The sequence below is a fragment of the Saccoglossus kowalevskii genome, chromosome 2, assembly GCF_978046115.1.
Source record: "Saccoglossus kowalevskii chromosome 2, keSacKowa6.1, whole genome shotgun sequence".
NCBI classification, from domain to species: domain Eukaryota; kingdom Metazoa; phylum Hemichordata; class Enteropneusta; family Harrimaniidae; genus Saccoglossus; species Saccoglossus kowalevskii.
In genome coordinates, this window is record NC_140642.1 from 5,141,082 (window position 1) to 5,154,765 (window position 13,684).

General features: G+C 37.0%; 2 protein-coding genes across 2 annotated transcripts in view; one reads left to right on the plus strand and one right to left on the minus strand.

Annotated features, from left to right (window-relative positions):
* LOC100368394 (cilia- and flagella-associated protein 70-like) overlaps positions 1 to 1,651 on the minus strand; it is a 71,294-nt gene extending 69,643 nt beyond the window's left edge. The window contains exon 1 of the mRNA XM_085508245.1: positions 1,500 to 1,651. The gene's annotated coding sequence lies outside the window, so the exon portion shown is untranslated. The remainder of the gene's footprint in view (positions 1 to 1,499) is intronic.
* Positions 1,652 to 1,999: 348 nt separating this feature from the next.
* Positions 2,000 to 13,684, plus strand: part of LOC100368700 (sodium/potassium/calcium exchanger 3-like) — a 50,392-nt gene continuing 38,707 nt past the window's right edge. The window contains exons 1-2 of the mRNA XM_078005737.2: positions 2,000 to 2,128; positions 8,073 to 8,237. Coding sequence (XP_077861863.1) covers positions 2,020 to 2,128; positions 8,073 to 8,237 — 274 coding nt within the window. The 5' untranslated portion in view covers positions 2,000 to 2,019. The remainder of the gene's footprint in view (positions 2,129 to 8,072; positions 8,238 to 13,684) is intronic.

Sequence of the window (13,684 nt, forward strand, 5' to 3'; positions counted from 1 at the left end):
CCGTCATATATCCGTTAATGAGTCCGGAGTTATAATTACAACCTCCTTATAAGCGATGCCACGAACATCAAACAATTCCAGATAAGTTTAATGAAATTGTAATGAGGAGTGAGCCAACTGAAATCAAGGGGCGGTTGTTTTGCACTGTGCTGTTTTCACGCTAATTTCTTGCGAGTGGTTGGTGCAAGTTCGATATAATTGAGTATCGATAAATTATGATTCGACATTGGAAACAAAACCTCAAACAGTTATTGTTCTTCATATCTGCATCTCAAACCGTGTATAGTTATACACTCGGGGTCAATCGTCACACATCGTGCATTTCACGCCTCCCACGTTTTAAACAATCAACGTCCATGGTACAGGTGTTTAATCGACGAGCAAATCAGGCCAACTGTGAACTGCGCTGTATTGATGACGTCATAAACATAACCGTCGATAACAGAGTTGACAAGTTAAATAGCTAAATATGTCGCTCAACTAACATGACGAAAATACACCACTGAAAAATATATGGTATTGGAAAATGAAAAATGCAGCACCCGTAATGATCTATTATTACCATGTATTACTTGCTCGTTCTACCGTAATCTTGATTTCTACGTTCGGTGTCAGCACAGATTTCTTTCAAATGATATCACAATATAAACGCATATTCATCTGCTTGAATGGAGACGAAACGTCGAGATTTAGTCGTGAACCTTGTACTATGCTATTTTAACATATAAATAGAACTCCAATCATGTTTTCGTTCTTATATTTGTAAGCATTATTTGGTTGCTATGGTGATATTTTTTAACGTCTGACGCCGCTTTTTTGTATTGACACTGACTTACATCATTTGAGGGGGGCATGGTTATAGGGAAAAATACTTATTACGAGTAATTACCCGGCATATTTTATTGCGCCATCGGATCCGTCTGAATAGAGTAGTGTGATATCCGGTTGTATTCTATCAAATATTATCCCAGTTTCATCGTCAGCCTTTTAAAATGCAGTGGTTTATTCAGTTTCTTGAAATATTAACAACATTTCAACAAACTCATATAGCACGCATGCGCCCCTCTGACATAATCCACATTCACTACAAGCTAAATTGTGTCTTTTTCCGCAATCTGAAATAAACTGGCACCATAAATTCTTCATGTTTATTATACATTAAACGTTGATGGAAATTGGTGACATAATTGACTGGTGGGTTATCACTTTGGCCGCGTGTATGTATGTATGTATGTATAATAACCTCATTGGTGTATCGACAGTCACGCGAGGGGCTATATTTTCAACCTGCACTGCGTGTCGAACGCAGTCACGCGTATGTCACATTGAATATATCATCTCTTTGTTGTGTATTTATTGACCACAGGCAATACATTAATTGTTTAGGTAGTCAAGGCATGAGCCGCAATATCGTCATGCATGGTTAGCTATTGTTTAACTACGCCCATTGCATTATACCCCGTACACTGTAAGTAAATGTTAAAAGTACTATAAATTACCCTCGCCTGTGCCATGGATACTGTTCAGAACCTCACTTGTATTATAAATACCCTCTCACTCATCATCTGCATTAACCTTCCACGCGGCTGCACACTACGGTAGAAAACGAAACCCTATTGTTTAGCTCTGTCACCTCCATTATGCAATGAGACCGCCCAGATTTGCAAGCATTGACGTCACTGCGCTCAGACGTTGAATCGCACTATCCGCTATAATACATGACTAGTCGATGGTCAAATGTGCTTGCATATCAGCCATAATCTATCAGTGGATACCCACACACGATTATAACAGCACATATTCCCGACCGTTCGACGAGAGAGGATCATTAAGGGGTGTTCATCAGCGTGTGTTTGACTCTTCCGTCGTCGGCTGAGATGAGTTGAAGCAATTCACTTTATATGACTCACATGGCAGCAGTGTAGAGATTTCATCAAACTTTGCTGTGCACAATTACAGCGACGGTCGCCGCAATCTGACATTTACTTCTTACCCTTGAACCTCGTGGTGTAGAACGCAATGGCTGTGCTTCGGGATTCAAAACGGCCGGTCTTTCTGGTCAGGAGACTACTCTTCGTATCTCTCATGTTATTTTTATGTGCAGCTATGACTCATTTCAACCAAAAAGGTGAGACACATAGACTATGTGTTGATTGGTAGACGAGGGGTGAAACCACAGATGGTGTTGTTGACGATTGCACGCTTAGCCTCCATTTACATACAATCAGAGGTTAAACTGAGTGCTCTCGGTATTTTTAGGGGCCCAAGCCCAAAGGGCGAGGCCCCTATTATTATCGTTCAGTTTTTTAGGGGCCCAAGCCCAAAGGGCGAGGCCCCTATTCTTATTGTCCGGTTTTTTCTTCTTCTTTCTTCTTCTTCTTCTTCTTCTTTCTTCCACAACTTCTTTCGTCAAGCCGTTTGAGAAAACTGCTAAACTGAATAGTCTGAAAAAGCTCTATACTTATAGTCCCTAATGTAACCTAGTGCAACATGCTTTCAGAATTTTGATTGCCCAATTAGTTTGGCAGCCATATTGGATTGAAATAAAACCGGAAGTGGCTGTTTGACCACTTTCTGAGGGTCTAGGCTTCTAGATTTTTTTATGGTATATAGTACAACTCATGTGTAATAAATATCAGCAATAAAAACTTTAGCGGTCATGTGACTTTTTCCGCCATTTTGTTTTTCCTAAAAACGGCAAAAAACACTTTAAAATCTTCTTCTTCAGAACCACCAAGCAGAATGCTCTCATATGTAGTATTTAGCTTCTATATATGAATACCATTTATGTTTGAAAAAATGTTTACGATTGGTCACGTGGTTTGGCCACCATTTTGGATTTCTTCTAAACAGGAAGTAGTTTTTTACTCTGGCATCACTTGAGGGAATATTTTCAGTTTTGCTTCATGGCATCTATGCATCAAGCCCTTTCAGAAATCTAAAAAAAAATTCAGATCAGTCACATGGTTTGGCCGCCATTTTGGATTTTAAGCAAAATTGACCAAAAGTTTGGGTATTTGTTTCTCAGAGACGATTCAACCAATCTACTAGATGTTTTCATATTTACCATGCCTGGCCTTAGCTGCATACGAGAAAAATAATATTATTTTGATCAGTCACGTGGTTTGGCCGCCATCTTGGATTTTGTGAAAATAGAAATTATGCAACTACATGTTTTGTATTAGTCTGATTTCTTTCAAATTTTGTATGTGCATTTGTGTCATCAGATGGATCATTTTGCCCCAATAGCACACTGTTAGGCCACGTGGCTGGGCACCCATGGGGTCAGGGCTTCTAACCTTATTAATATGCATAACTGTTATAACTCAAGCACTGTTGTAGTTAGGATGATGAATCCTGTGTTATTATGACAACGTTGAACAAGAGATTCGATTAAAATAACAAATGACCATATATGGTCATGTGAGCTCATTAATATGCATAACTGTCATATCTCAAACACTGTTGCAGTTTGGAAGTGGAATCCTGTGTTATTATGACAACATTGAACAAAAGATTTAATTAAAATAACAGATGACCATATATAGTCATGTGAGCTCATTAATATGCGTAATCGTTATATCTCAAACACTGTTGCAGTTAGGAAGATGAATCCTGTGTCATTATGACAACAAGTGAACAAGAGATCTGATTAAAATAACAGATAACCATATATGGTCATGTGAACTCATTAATATGCATAACCATTATATCTTAAACACAGTCGCAGTTAGGAAGATAAATCCTGTGTCATTATGACAACAGTGAACAAGAGATTTGATTAAAATAACAGATAACCATATATGGTCATGTGAACTCATTAATATGCATAGCAGTCATATCTAAAACACTGTCGCAGTTAGGAAGATGAATCTTGTGTTATTATGACAACAGTGAACAAGAGATTTGTTTAAAAATAACAGATGACCATATATGGTCATGTGAACTCATTAATATACATAGCAGTCATATCTGAAACACTATCGCAGAGCAGGACATGTAAGTAGTGTCATTATGAAGACATTGAATGAAAGATGTAACTGACATTAGAAATGGCTATATATGATTATGTAATCTCATTATTGTGCATAAGAACATGGCTCATTATATATCCTGAAAACCATATTTCGATAACCAAACCAGGTAAATACATGGTACCAACTTCATTTCGACCTCATGTTACTGATAATACAATCTACCTGCAGCTGATTGTCTAACATGTGACCTCATTAATTATGAAATAGAATCTTATCAGCTTGGGCCCCGGTGACGCCGCTTGCGGCTTTAATTAGGGGCCCAAGCCTGAAGGGCGAGGCCCCTATTCTTATTGTCCGGTTTTTTCTTCTTTCTTCTTTCTTTCTTTCTTCCGTAACTTTTTTCGTCAAGCCGTTTGAGAAAACCGCTGAACGGAATGGTCTGATAATGTTCTATACTGATAGTCCCTAATGTGAACTGGTGCAACATGCTTTCAGAATTTTGATTGGTCAATTAGTTTGGCAGCCATATTGGATTGAAATAAAACCGGAAGTGGCTGTTTGACCACTTTCTGAGGGTCTAGGCGTCTAGATTTTTTTATGGTATATAGTACTACTCATATGTAATAAATATCAGCAATAAAAACTTTAGCGGTCATGTGACTTTTCCCGCCATTTTGTTTTTCCTAAAAACGGCAAAAAACACTTAAAAATCTTCTTCTTCAGAACCACCAAGTAGAATGCTCTCATATGTAGTATTTAGCTTCTATATATGAATCCCATTTATGTTTGAACATTTTTTTACGATTGGTCACGTGGTTTGGCCACCATTTTGGATTTCTTCTAAACAGGAAGTAGTTTTTTACTCTGGCAACACTTGAGGGATTATTTTCAATTTTACTTCATGGCATCAGTGTATCAAACCCTTTCAAAAATCTAAAAAAAAATTCAGATCAGTCACATGGTTTGGCCGCCATTTTGGATTTTAAGCAAAATTGACTAAAAGTGTGGGTATTTGTTTCTCAGAGACGATTCAACCAATCTACTAGATGTTTTTATATTTACCATGCCTGCCCTTAGCTCCATATGAGAAAAATAATATTATTTTGATCAGTCACATGGTTTGGCCGCCATCTTGGATTTTGTGAAAATAGACATTATGCAACTACATGTTTTGTATTAGTCTGATTTCTTTCAAATTTTGTATGTGCATTTGTGTCATCAGATGCATCATTTTGCCCCAATAGCACACTGCTAGGCCACGTGGCTGGGCACCCATGGGGTGGGGGCTTCTAACCTCATTAATATGCATAACTGTTATAACTCAAACACTGTCGCAGTTAGGGTGATGAATCCTGTGTTATTATGACAATGTTGAACAAGAGATTTGATTAAAATAACAGATGACCATATATGGTCATGTGAACTCATTAATAAATATAACCATTATATCTTAAACACTGTTGCAGTTAGGAAGATGAATCCTGTGTTATTATGACAACAGTGAACAAGAGATTTGATTAAAATAACAGATGACCATATATGGTCATGTGAACTCATTAATATGCATAACCATTATATCTTAAACACTGTTGCAGTTAGGAAGATGAATCCTGTGTTATTATGACAACAGTGAACAAGAGATTTGATTAAAATAACAGATGACCATATATGGTCCTGTAAACTCATTAATATGCATAGCAGTCATATCTGAAACACTGTCGCAGAGCAGGACATGTAACTAGTGTCATTATGAAGACATTGAATGAAAGATGTAACTGACATTAGAAATGGCTATATATGATTATGTAATCTCATTATTGTGCATAAGAACATGGCTCATTATATATCCTGAAAACCATATTTCGATAACCAAACCAGGTAAATACATGGTACCAACTTCATTTCGACCTCATGTTACTGATAATTAAAGCTACCTGATTGTCTAACATGTGACCTCATTAATTATGAAACAGAATCTTATCAGCTTGGGCCCCGGTGACGCCGCTTGCGGCTTTAATTCTTTCTTTCTTTCTTTCTTTCTTCCGTAACTTTTTTCGTCAAGTCGTTTGAGAAAACCGCTGAACGGAATGGTCTGATAATGCTCTATACTGATAGTCCCTAATGTGAACTGGTGCAACATGCTTTCAGAATTTCGATTGGTCAATTAGTTTGGCAGCCATATTGGATTGAAATAAAATCGGAAGTGGCTGTTTGACCACTTTCTGAGGGTCTAGGCGTCTAGATTTTTTTATGGTATATAGTACAACTCATGTGTAATAAATATCAGCAATAAAAACTTTAGCGGTCATGTGACTTTTCCCGCCATTTTGTTTTTCGTAAAAACGGCAAAAAACACTTAAAAATCTTCTTCTTCAGAACCACCAAGTAGAATGCTCTCATATGTAGTATTTAGCTTCTATATATGAATCCCATTTAGGTTTGATAAAATTTTTACGATTGGTCACGTGGTTTGGCCACCATTTTGGATTTCTTCTAAACAGGAAGTAGTTTTTTACTATGGCAACACTTGAGGGATTATTTTCAATTTTGCTTCATGGCATCTGTATATCTATCTCTTTCAGAAACCTAAAAAAGATTTCAGATCAGTCACGTGGTTTGGCCGCCATCTTGGATTTTAAGCAAAATTGCCCAAAAGTTTGGGCATTTGTTTCTCAGAGGTGATTCAACCAATCTACCAGATGTTTTTATATTTACCATGCCTGGCCTTAGCTCCATATGAGAAAAATAATATTATTTTGATCAGTCACATGGTTTGGCCGCCATCTTGGATTTTATGAAAACAGATCTTGTGCAATTACATGTGTTGTATTGGTCCGATTTGGCTAAAATTGTATATGTGCATTCTACTCTTGAGATGCATTTTTTCAACCGAATGGCACGTGGCTGGGTTTTGTCGATGGGCGCCTAAGGGGTGGGGGCTTCTAACCTCATTAATATGCATTACTGATATATCTCAAGCACTGTTGGAGTTAGGAAGATGAAACCTGTGTTATTATGACAACATTAAACAATTGATTTCATTAAAATAACAGATTACCATATATGGTCATGTGAACTCATTAATATGCATAACCATTATATCTCAAACACTGTTGTAGTTAGGAAGATGATTCCTGTGTTATCATGACAACAGTGAACAAGAGATTTGATTAAAATAACAGATGACCATATATGGTCATGTCAACTCATTAATATGCATAACCATTATATCTTAAGCACTGTTGCAGTTAGGAAGATGAATCCTGTGTTATTATGACAACAGTGAACAAGAGATTTGATTAAAAATAACAGATGACCATATATGGTCATGTGAACTCATTAATATGCAAAGCAGTCATATCTAAAACACTGTCGCAGAGCAGGACGTGTAACAAGTGTCATTACGAAGACATTGAATGAAAGATGTAACTGACATTAGAAATGGCTATATATGATTATGTAATCTCATTATTAAGAACATGGCTCATTATATATCCTGAAAACCATATTTCGATAACCAAACCAGGTAAATACATGGTACCAACTTCATTTTGACCTCATGTTACTGATAATTCAAGCTACCTGATTGTCTAACATGTGACCACATTAATTATGAAACAGAATCTTGTCAGCTTGGGCCCCGGTGACGCCGCTTGCGGCTTTAATTTACTATTGTTTCTCTTATACTGCGTGTTTTGTCAAGTATATTTACGAGTAAACGAAATAATATTGTGGTTTACTGCTGTCTCTATTATCATGAAATTGTTTTCGTTATTCTTTTCAATCACAAAGGTTACATAATCTCAATAGTATGTTCATCTATGATGACAAGATTACATACCATACTATCAGCATCTGCGAGGGTATGACGCACCCTATAAATATGAGGCCGATCCGTGCCGAAAACGTTTTCATTTGTACAGTATCATGTTCATCTTCTGGTTCTTTTTGGCACGGTGTCGAAACTTAATCTCCATTCATTCATCTCGCATCAATTGGTAACTTTCGAACCTTTATTACACAAATATGTTTACACATTGGTAACGATCTATCGTCTCCTTTCATTCACGTCTGAATTCGATCACCACAATATAGGACATGGAAACAAAGATTTGGCTCCGACTCTGCTCAAGTCTGAAAGCAGGAGTGTCATGCTGAGGAGATTACAATCGTTAGATGGCGATATAGAGGAGGATGGTGACGGCTACAATATCACAGATGCGAACATTACGGACGAGGAGAAAGAATGCATACCCCCAAGTAAGTTAATATTCTGATGTGTCTATTAACGGATGCCCTCTGTAATTACATACTTCAATACTGCATCGTGTTGCTTCCAATTTTGAGAGTAAAACGATCATTCAGTATTGTTGCATTTACAGAACCACGGCGGTATTTATTAACTTATCTGTTTCCATAGCAATGTCACCAACCCACAGCCTTCGTCATGCAGCTTCATTATAGCACGATAAGCGCAAATAAAGAGTTAAAGTTCACGTAGGCAGTGTTTTGAGGAGGTACTCATTAATACGACCGTAATGTAATGAACAGTGCACCCACTGCTTTGCAACTGCGTCGTAAATGTATCCATTATATTACGGTGACCTTGAACACGGTGATATTATTTCGGAATAATAGTTGTGTATTTAAATCGGAGCTCTCACTCTAAATCACGGCAGACGATATCGCTGAGACTCTTGCAAAATGCAATCATTGCTACTAAGAATTTTGGGTAAAATGAACTGTTAATTTTCTAAGGTGGATAAAACAGCTGCCGATGACATGAAGCGAGTATCTTTTTTTTTAATTCTCATTGCCGACAACGAAAACTATACATGGCGTAAGGAATTAGATACATATGAACAGAGTGCTCCTATCTTGCTCTATCAACGACATCATTTCAAAGCAACATGCGCTTCCTCTTGTTGATTAGAATAACATATTTGTACAAGATGGTGTTATGCATTATAAATCTGAATATATATGTAACTATAACATTAGATATGACATCATATGAGAGTATGTATACCCAGATCACGTGTTCTTCCACTGTATATTGTAATGGCACGTAAAATAACAACGTTATTCAAATAGACTATCTGGTTGAGAGAAATGATTATATCCCAGGCGCGATTTCATGACTTAAATAGTGGTAACTACATGTCAGAATATATGAACCCAGGTCACAATGAGGCTCTGCTACACACTCAGTATCGGCAAAACACCAACTGGATAATACAATCCCGTGCTTTTTCCTTTCGCCGAACGAATTTTTGTGCTGTATTACCTTTCATGATTGACAACTTTGAAAGCATTTTGAAAAACAGCAATATTATAATTTTCTAAATTCACCGTTGTATGGGTGATTAACCTATCCAACACAATAATATTACTCGTACATTTTCCTCATGTTTCGGGCGTAGGTCCATGCCGAAAGCACCCGCAAGATCGTAACATTTTGCAAAATCAGTTGTATTGGGAACTAGGGTAATTGGGCGCGGTAAAGAGCTCGAACAATAATTCTATAACAAGTTCAATCGTTTACCTCGTTTACACACGACGCATGTAACTTCACCAGTCTCTCCTTCATTAATTTTCAACCTTGTTTGAGTACCGGAATACATTTTATAATCTCTGGAATTTACCCAAGGACGATTTCTGGGTGGTAGTTGTGGTTGTGTCACTTGACGTCAAGTCCGCCACATTGGTCATCTAATTGTCACAGTTATTGAACGAGTCTGCCAGTGCTGACGTATCGTGAGAAAATTACGAGGCGCACCAAAACTAGACTAAAGCCTCGTTAAATCTTTAGTCATTCAAAATATATTCAGTTTGTCTGTCAACGTCTGATGTGGAGAATTCATTCATCGAGGGTGATGTGTTGAATTACAGGTATAAGTTCACAAAGTACGGTAATCAGCTGTGAAGCTATAACAAGTGCAAAGAAGGAAGTGTAAATTATCTCGTCATTGTCTATAAAATAGGGGCACTTCCCTGATGAAATAAATCTATTGAATTGCATGGTTGCCCTAATGGCAGGCAAGTTTAATAATTCTTGAACAAAATCAGTTACTATTTTTATCGCGCCCCTTGACCCGCAACTTCCTTAGTTATCGGGCGGAAACTTGTCACGTGATGGAAACAATGTTTGCGACGTGGACACAATTATGTCTTTAATAATATATACAAGAGCCGGGAAAATAAACATTTGGCATAACAACAGTTGCTGTCGTCGAGCGTACATATATTATGATTGCCATGAATAGCCTAAACAATAAATTCTTGACTGGCCTTACTTGTACCATTACAATAGTTTTATTTTATAATTTAACAATGAGACAGATTTTATTGGAGAGAAGAGTTGAATTATACCGAAAACTTGCGAAACGTCTTGCTGTAAAATGTGCCAGACATGTAACTGTGGTATATTGGAGCAAATCCAATAATTGCGTGTTTGTGATGTAATGAAGACATTTCTTAAACACATTTACGTGCGCATCGAATTTCTTGGCCAGGGTTCAGGTTATTCTCGTGGGCAGTTAATATGGCGTCAATGAAAAATTATCGGGTCGTAACTCCTGTTGGCTAGTGAAAGACCATTTTAATAGAATTGCTGTCTGGTGTATTTACGTTTATGTATATTGTCTTATGAACTTATGGACGTTAGTGTCTGATAAATAAGACCTGGTTAAAGTGCATGTACATAATTCATGCTATGAAAAATGAAATCTGGGTTGAAAATTGGAGTGATTTTTTTTTTCTGTCGTTAATTTTCTCTTTAATTCAACCTTTGATTCTGTACATTCCAAATGTAGACCATATTAACGACTTTTCATTCTCCTACAATTTCATTCACCCCAATCCAACCTATCTGAACTTTTGTCTTGCTCAATAAACAGGTTAGCAGTTGTACTGGATAACAATTATTTATAAAATAGATAAGTAATCAGGGATTATGATTGAGCTGAGCTGAGCTGAGCTGAGCTGAGCTGAGCTGAGAAGCACATGGTAACCATGGGTAATGAATATTGCAGCTTATAAATTTGAACACTATGTAACTCATGCCAGTGGTCGTTGCTGTACATTCATATAATCACGCGACCAACTGCAATTAAATTGGAAGTGTAACAATTAAATAACAGTCTAGAAGTTTCGTTTTTAATAATGTTAAATATTTAATTCTGCTGTATTGGGTATACTTTGAATCGCTATGCGTCAAGATGGTGGCTGGGATATAAAAACGTTCATAATAATAGTTAGACATGTTTGCTAGGAAAGATCGGCTGAGTATATTAGATTGGAAATTAGATGTGGGTAACGTGTACGCGTGCATATGCTGATAACACAGGAAGAATGATGTTTCTCAGTTCTTGCACCGTACTGATTGAATAGTGATACAATTGTTATTACACTGTTTTCAATTGGCTATCTATGCGAAAGATTTTAAAACGTCGTTCGTCGAAACCTCCCTTTTAAGTAAACAAGTTAAACAATTGATTCTTTATAAACGCACGTATATATCAGTTTGTTTGCGTCTATAATCGCAGCAGTTCAGCAAACTCTTATGAAAACTCGTAATTCAAAGTAATCGTATTATTGAGAGATGTCCTTACATTTTTATGACGCACCTTCGACACCATGAAAAGAACTTAAAGGAAGCGACTATGACGTTGACACTATTATATACGTAATTCATAAATTTGGTGGAAATCTGATGTGTGGACAATCTGCTCTATAACCATTTATAAAACTGTTACACAACAAGCAGACGCGACGATCACTTAATCACTTAAGTAGTTATGTTCAAGTTATGACGTCATAATTTTCGTAATGACACAATTTATGGAGAGTGGGCCAGGTCAACACATGTTGATGTCGTAAAATTGCCTCCTTGCTCCTTTTGTCAGTACTTATTGTATCTCTGCTAAAAGAGGAAGCTGCCAATGCCAGGGATTACACCAGTGAACTATGGGATACCGTCGCCTGACGTAGCTATACCCCAGTTAAACAGCAAAATGGTTCCAAATAGTACAAGTTGGTTAATGGACTCATGGTTTTAGCTCCAGATCCTGATTTACATTCTGCGCACAGTTACTCAGGATTTTGGGTACTCCAATATGCATGCTGATGCTTCTGTAGCAATTAGAAATTACCCCAAAGCAATAAGATTATCGCTAATTATATTATTATTTCGTACATACATGGCAATTGAGGGTGATCAAGTCTAAAATGTGCATGCACAAGGGTTAACAACTTCAATCAGATTTCACGACAAAGTGGTTATAGTAATTTGTTGAGCTCAGCTGCAATTATTGTAGTTGCTCCCCACCAAGAATACCCGTAATAGACAAATCATTATTTTCAAAGTGGAGCTGACATGGTCGATGCTACATTTATTTCTAGAGTGCTGTGGACATTTTTAGCTCCGCTGTCGACTTTGTCGAGCGGAGCTTATCATATGAGTGATTGTCCGTCGTCGTCCGTGTCAATGTTGTACTTGTTCGACTTCTTGAAAACTACAAGCCTGAATGCTTTGATACTTGGTGTATATGTATCTTGGGTAGACCTCTCATGGGTTTGCTCATTTCATGTTGATATCTTCAATTCTCTAATTTTGGTGAATATTTTTAGTAAAAAGTGATATTCAATTCTCTAATTTTTGTGTATATTTTTGTCATTTTTGGTAAAAAGTGATATTTTTGACTTCTTGATAAAAACCACAAGTCCGATTGCTTTGATATTACATATATAGGTACTACATGTGGACCTCTCAGATTTGTTCATTTTGTGATGATATCTTCAATTCTCTAATTTTGGGGAATATTTTTTGTAATTTTTGGTAAAAAGTGATATTTTCGACTTCTTGTTAAAAACTGTAAGTCCGATTGCTTTGATACTATACATATTGTTCATTTTCTAATGATGTCTCCAGTTCTTTAATTGAAATGTGCATTGCTAACAGCGGAGCTATCTTTTTTTATCAAAAACTTTCTATAATTGTTAGAATAGAAACATCAGGTTATTCTGTCATTTCAGGTATCTATAACTAGAATCCACATGAAAGTGTGGCCGAAATTGTCTTTAGCGTATATTTGCGTAATTTTAAGTAAATAATGGGCCGCAGACCGTCTGATATAAGAGACACAATTTCTCTGTTTTCAATAATACACATATACTAAGGCAAAGTCGGTTATGGAATAAAGTCGCAACGTGTTTTAGCACTCCCAAATCTGCGTCTAAGTTGGTTCGTGTATTTTAAGTGACCGTGGTCGACAGCGTAGGTCGATTGAACAGGAAATCGCTCACTCAAAACCAATGATTTGACAGGGGAACTTTCGTCGCTTGTGGGGACGTGATTTTCGACAAAATAAAAACAACTTCAATCATGCATGATCTGCTTTAGACACCTGTAAAGCAAAATTGTCAAACATTGATCTCTATGCTCAAATTGAAACGTAACGTATGCCTCAAAACCTTCGACAGACAAATTTTATGTGGTATGTGGAAGACGAATTTTAAATTATACGAGTAACGTCTGGTCGATGATATGCTTGATATAAGCATTATGGCATAGTTAATTATTCGGAGTGCACGACAGTAAATCGAACCCTTCTTGCCTATTTGTAACGTGCAGAGGGTATTTTACAAAAGCTTGGGACATGTCAAATCTGATGTCAGCCTCTGGGGTCAAACTACTACTGAAGTTA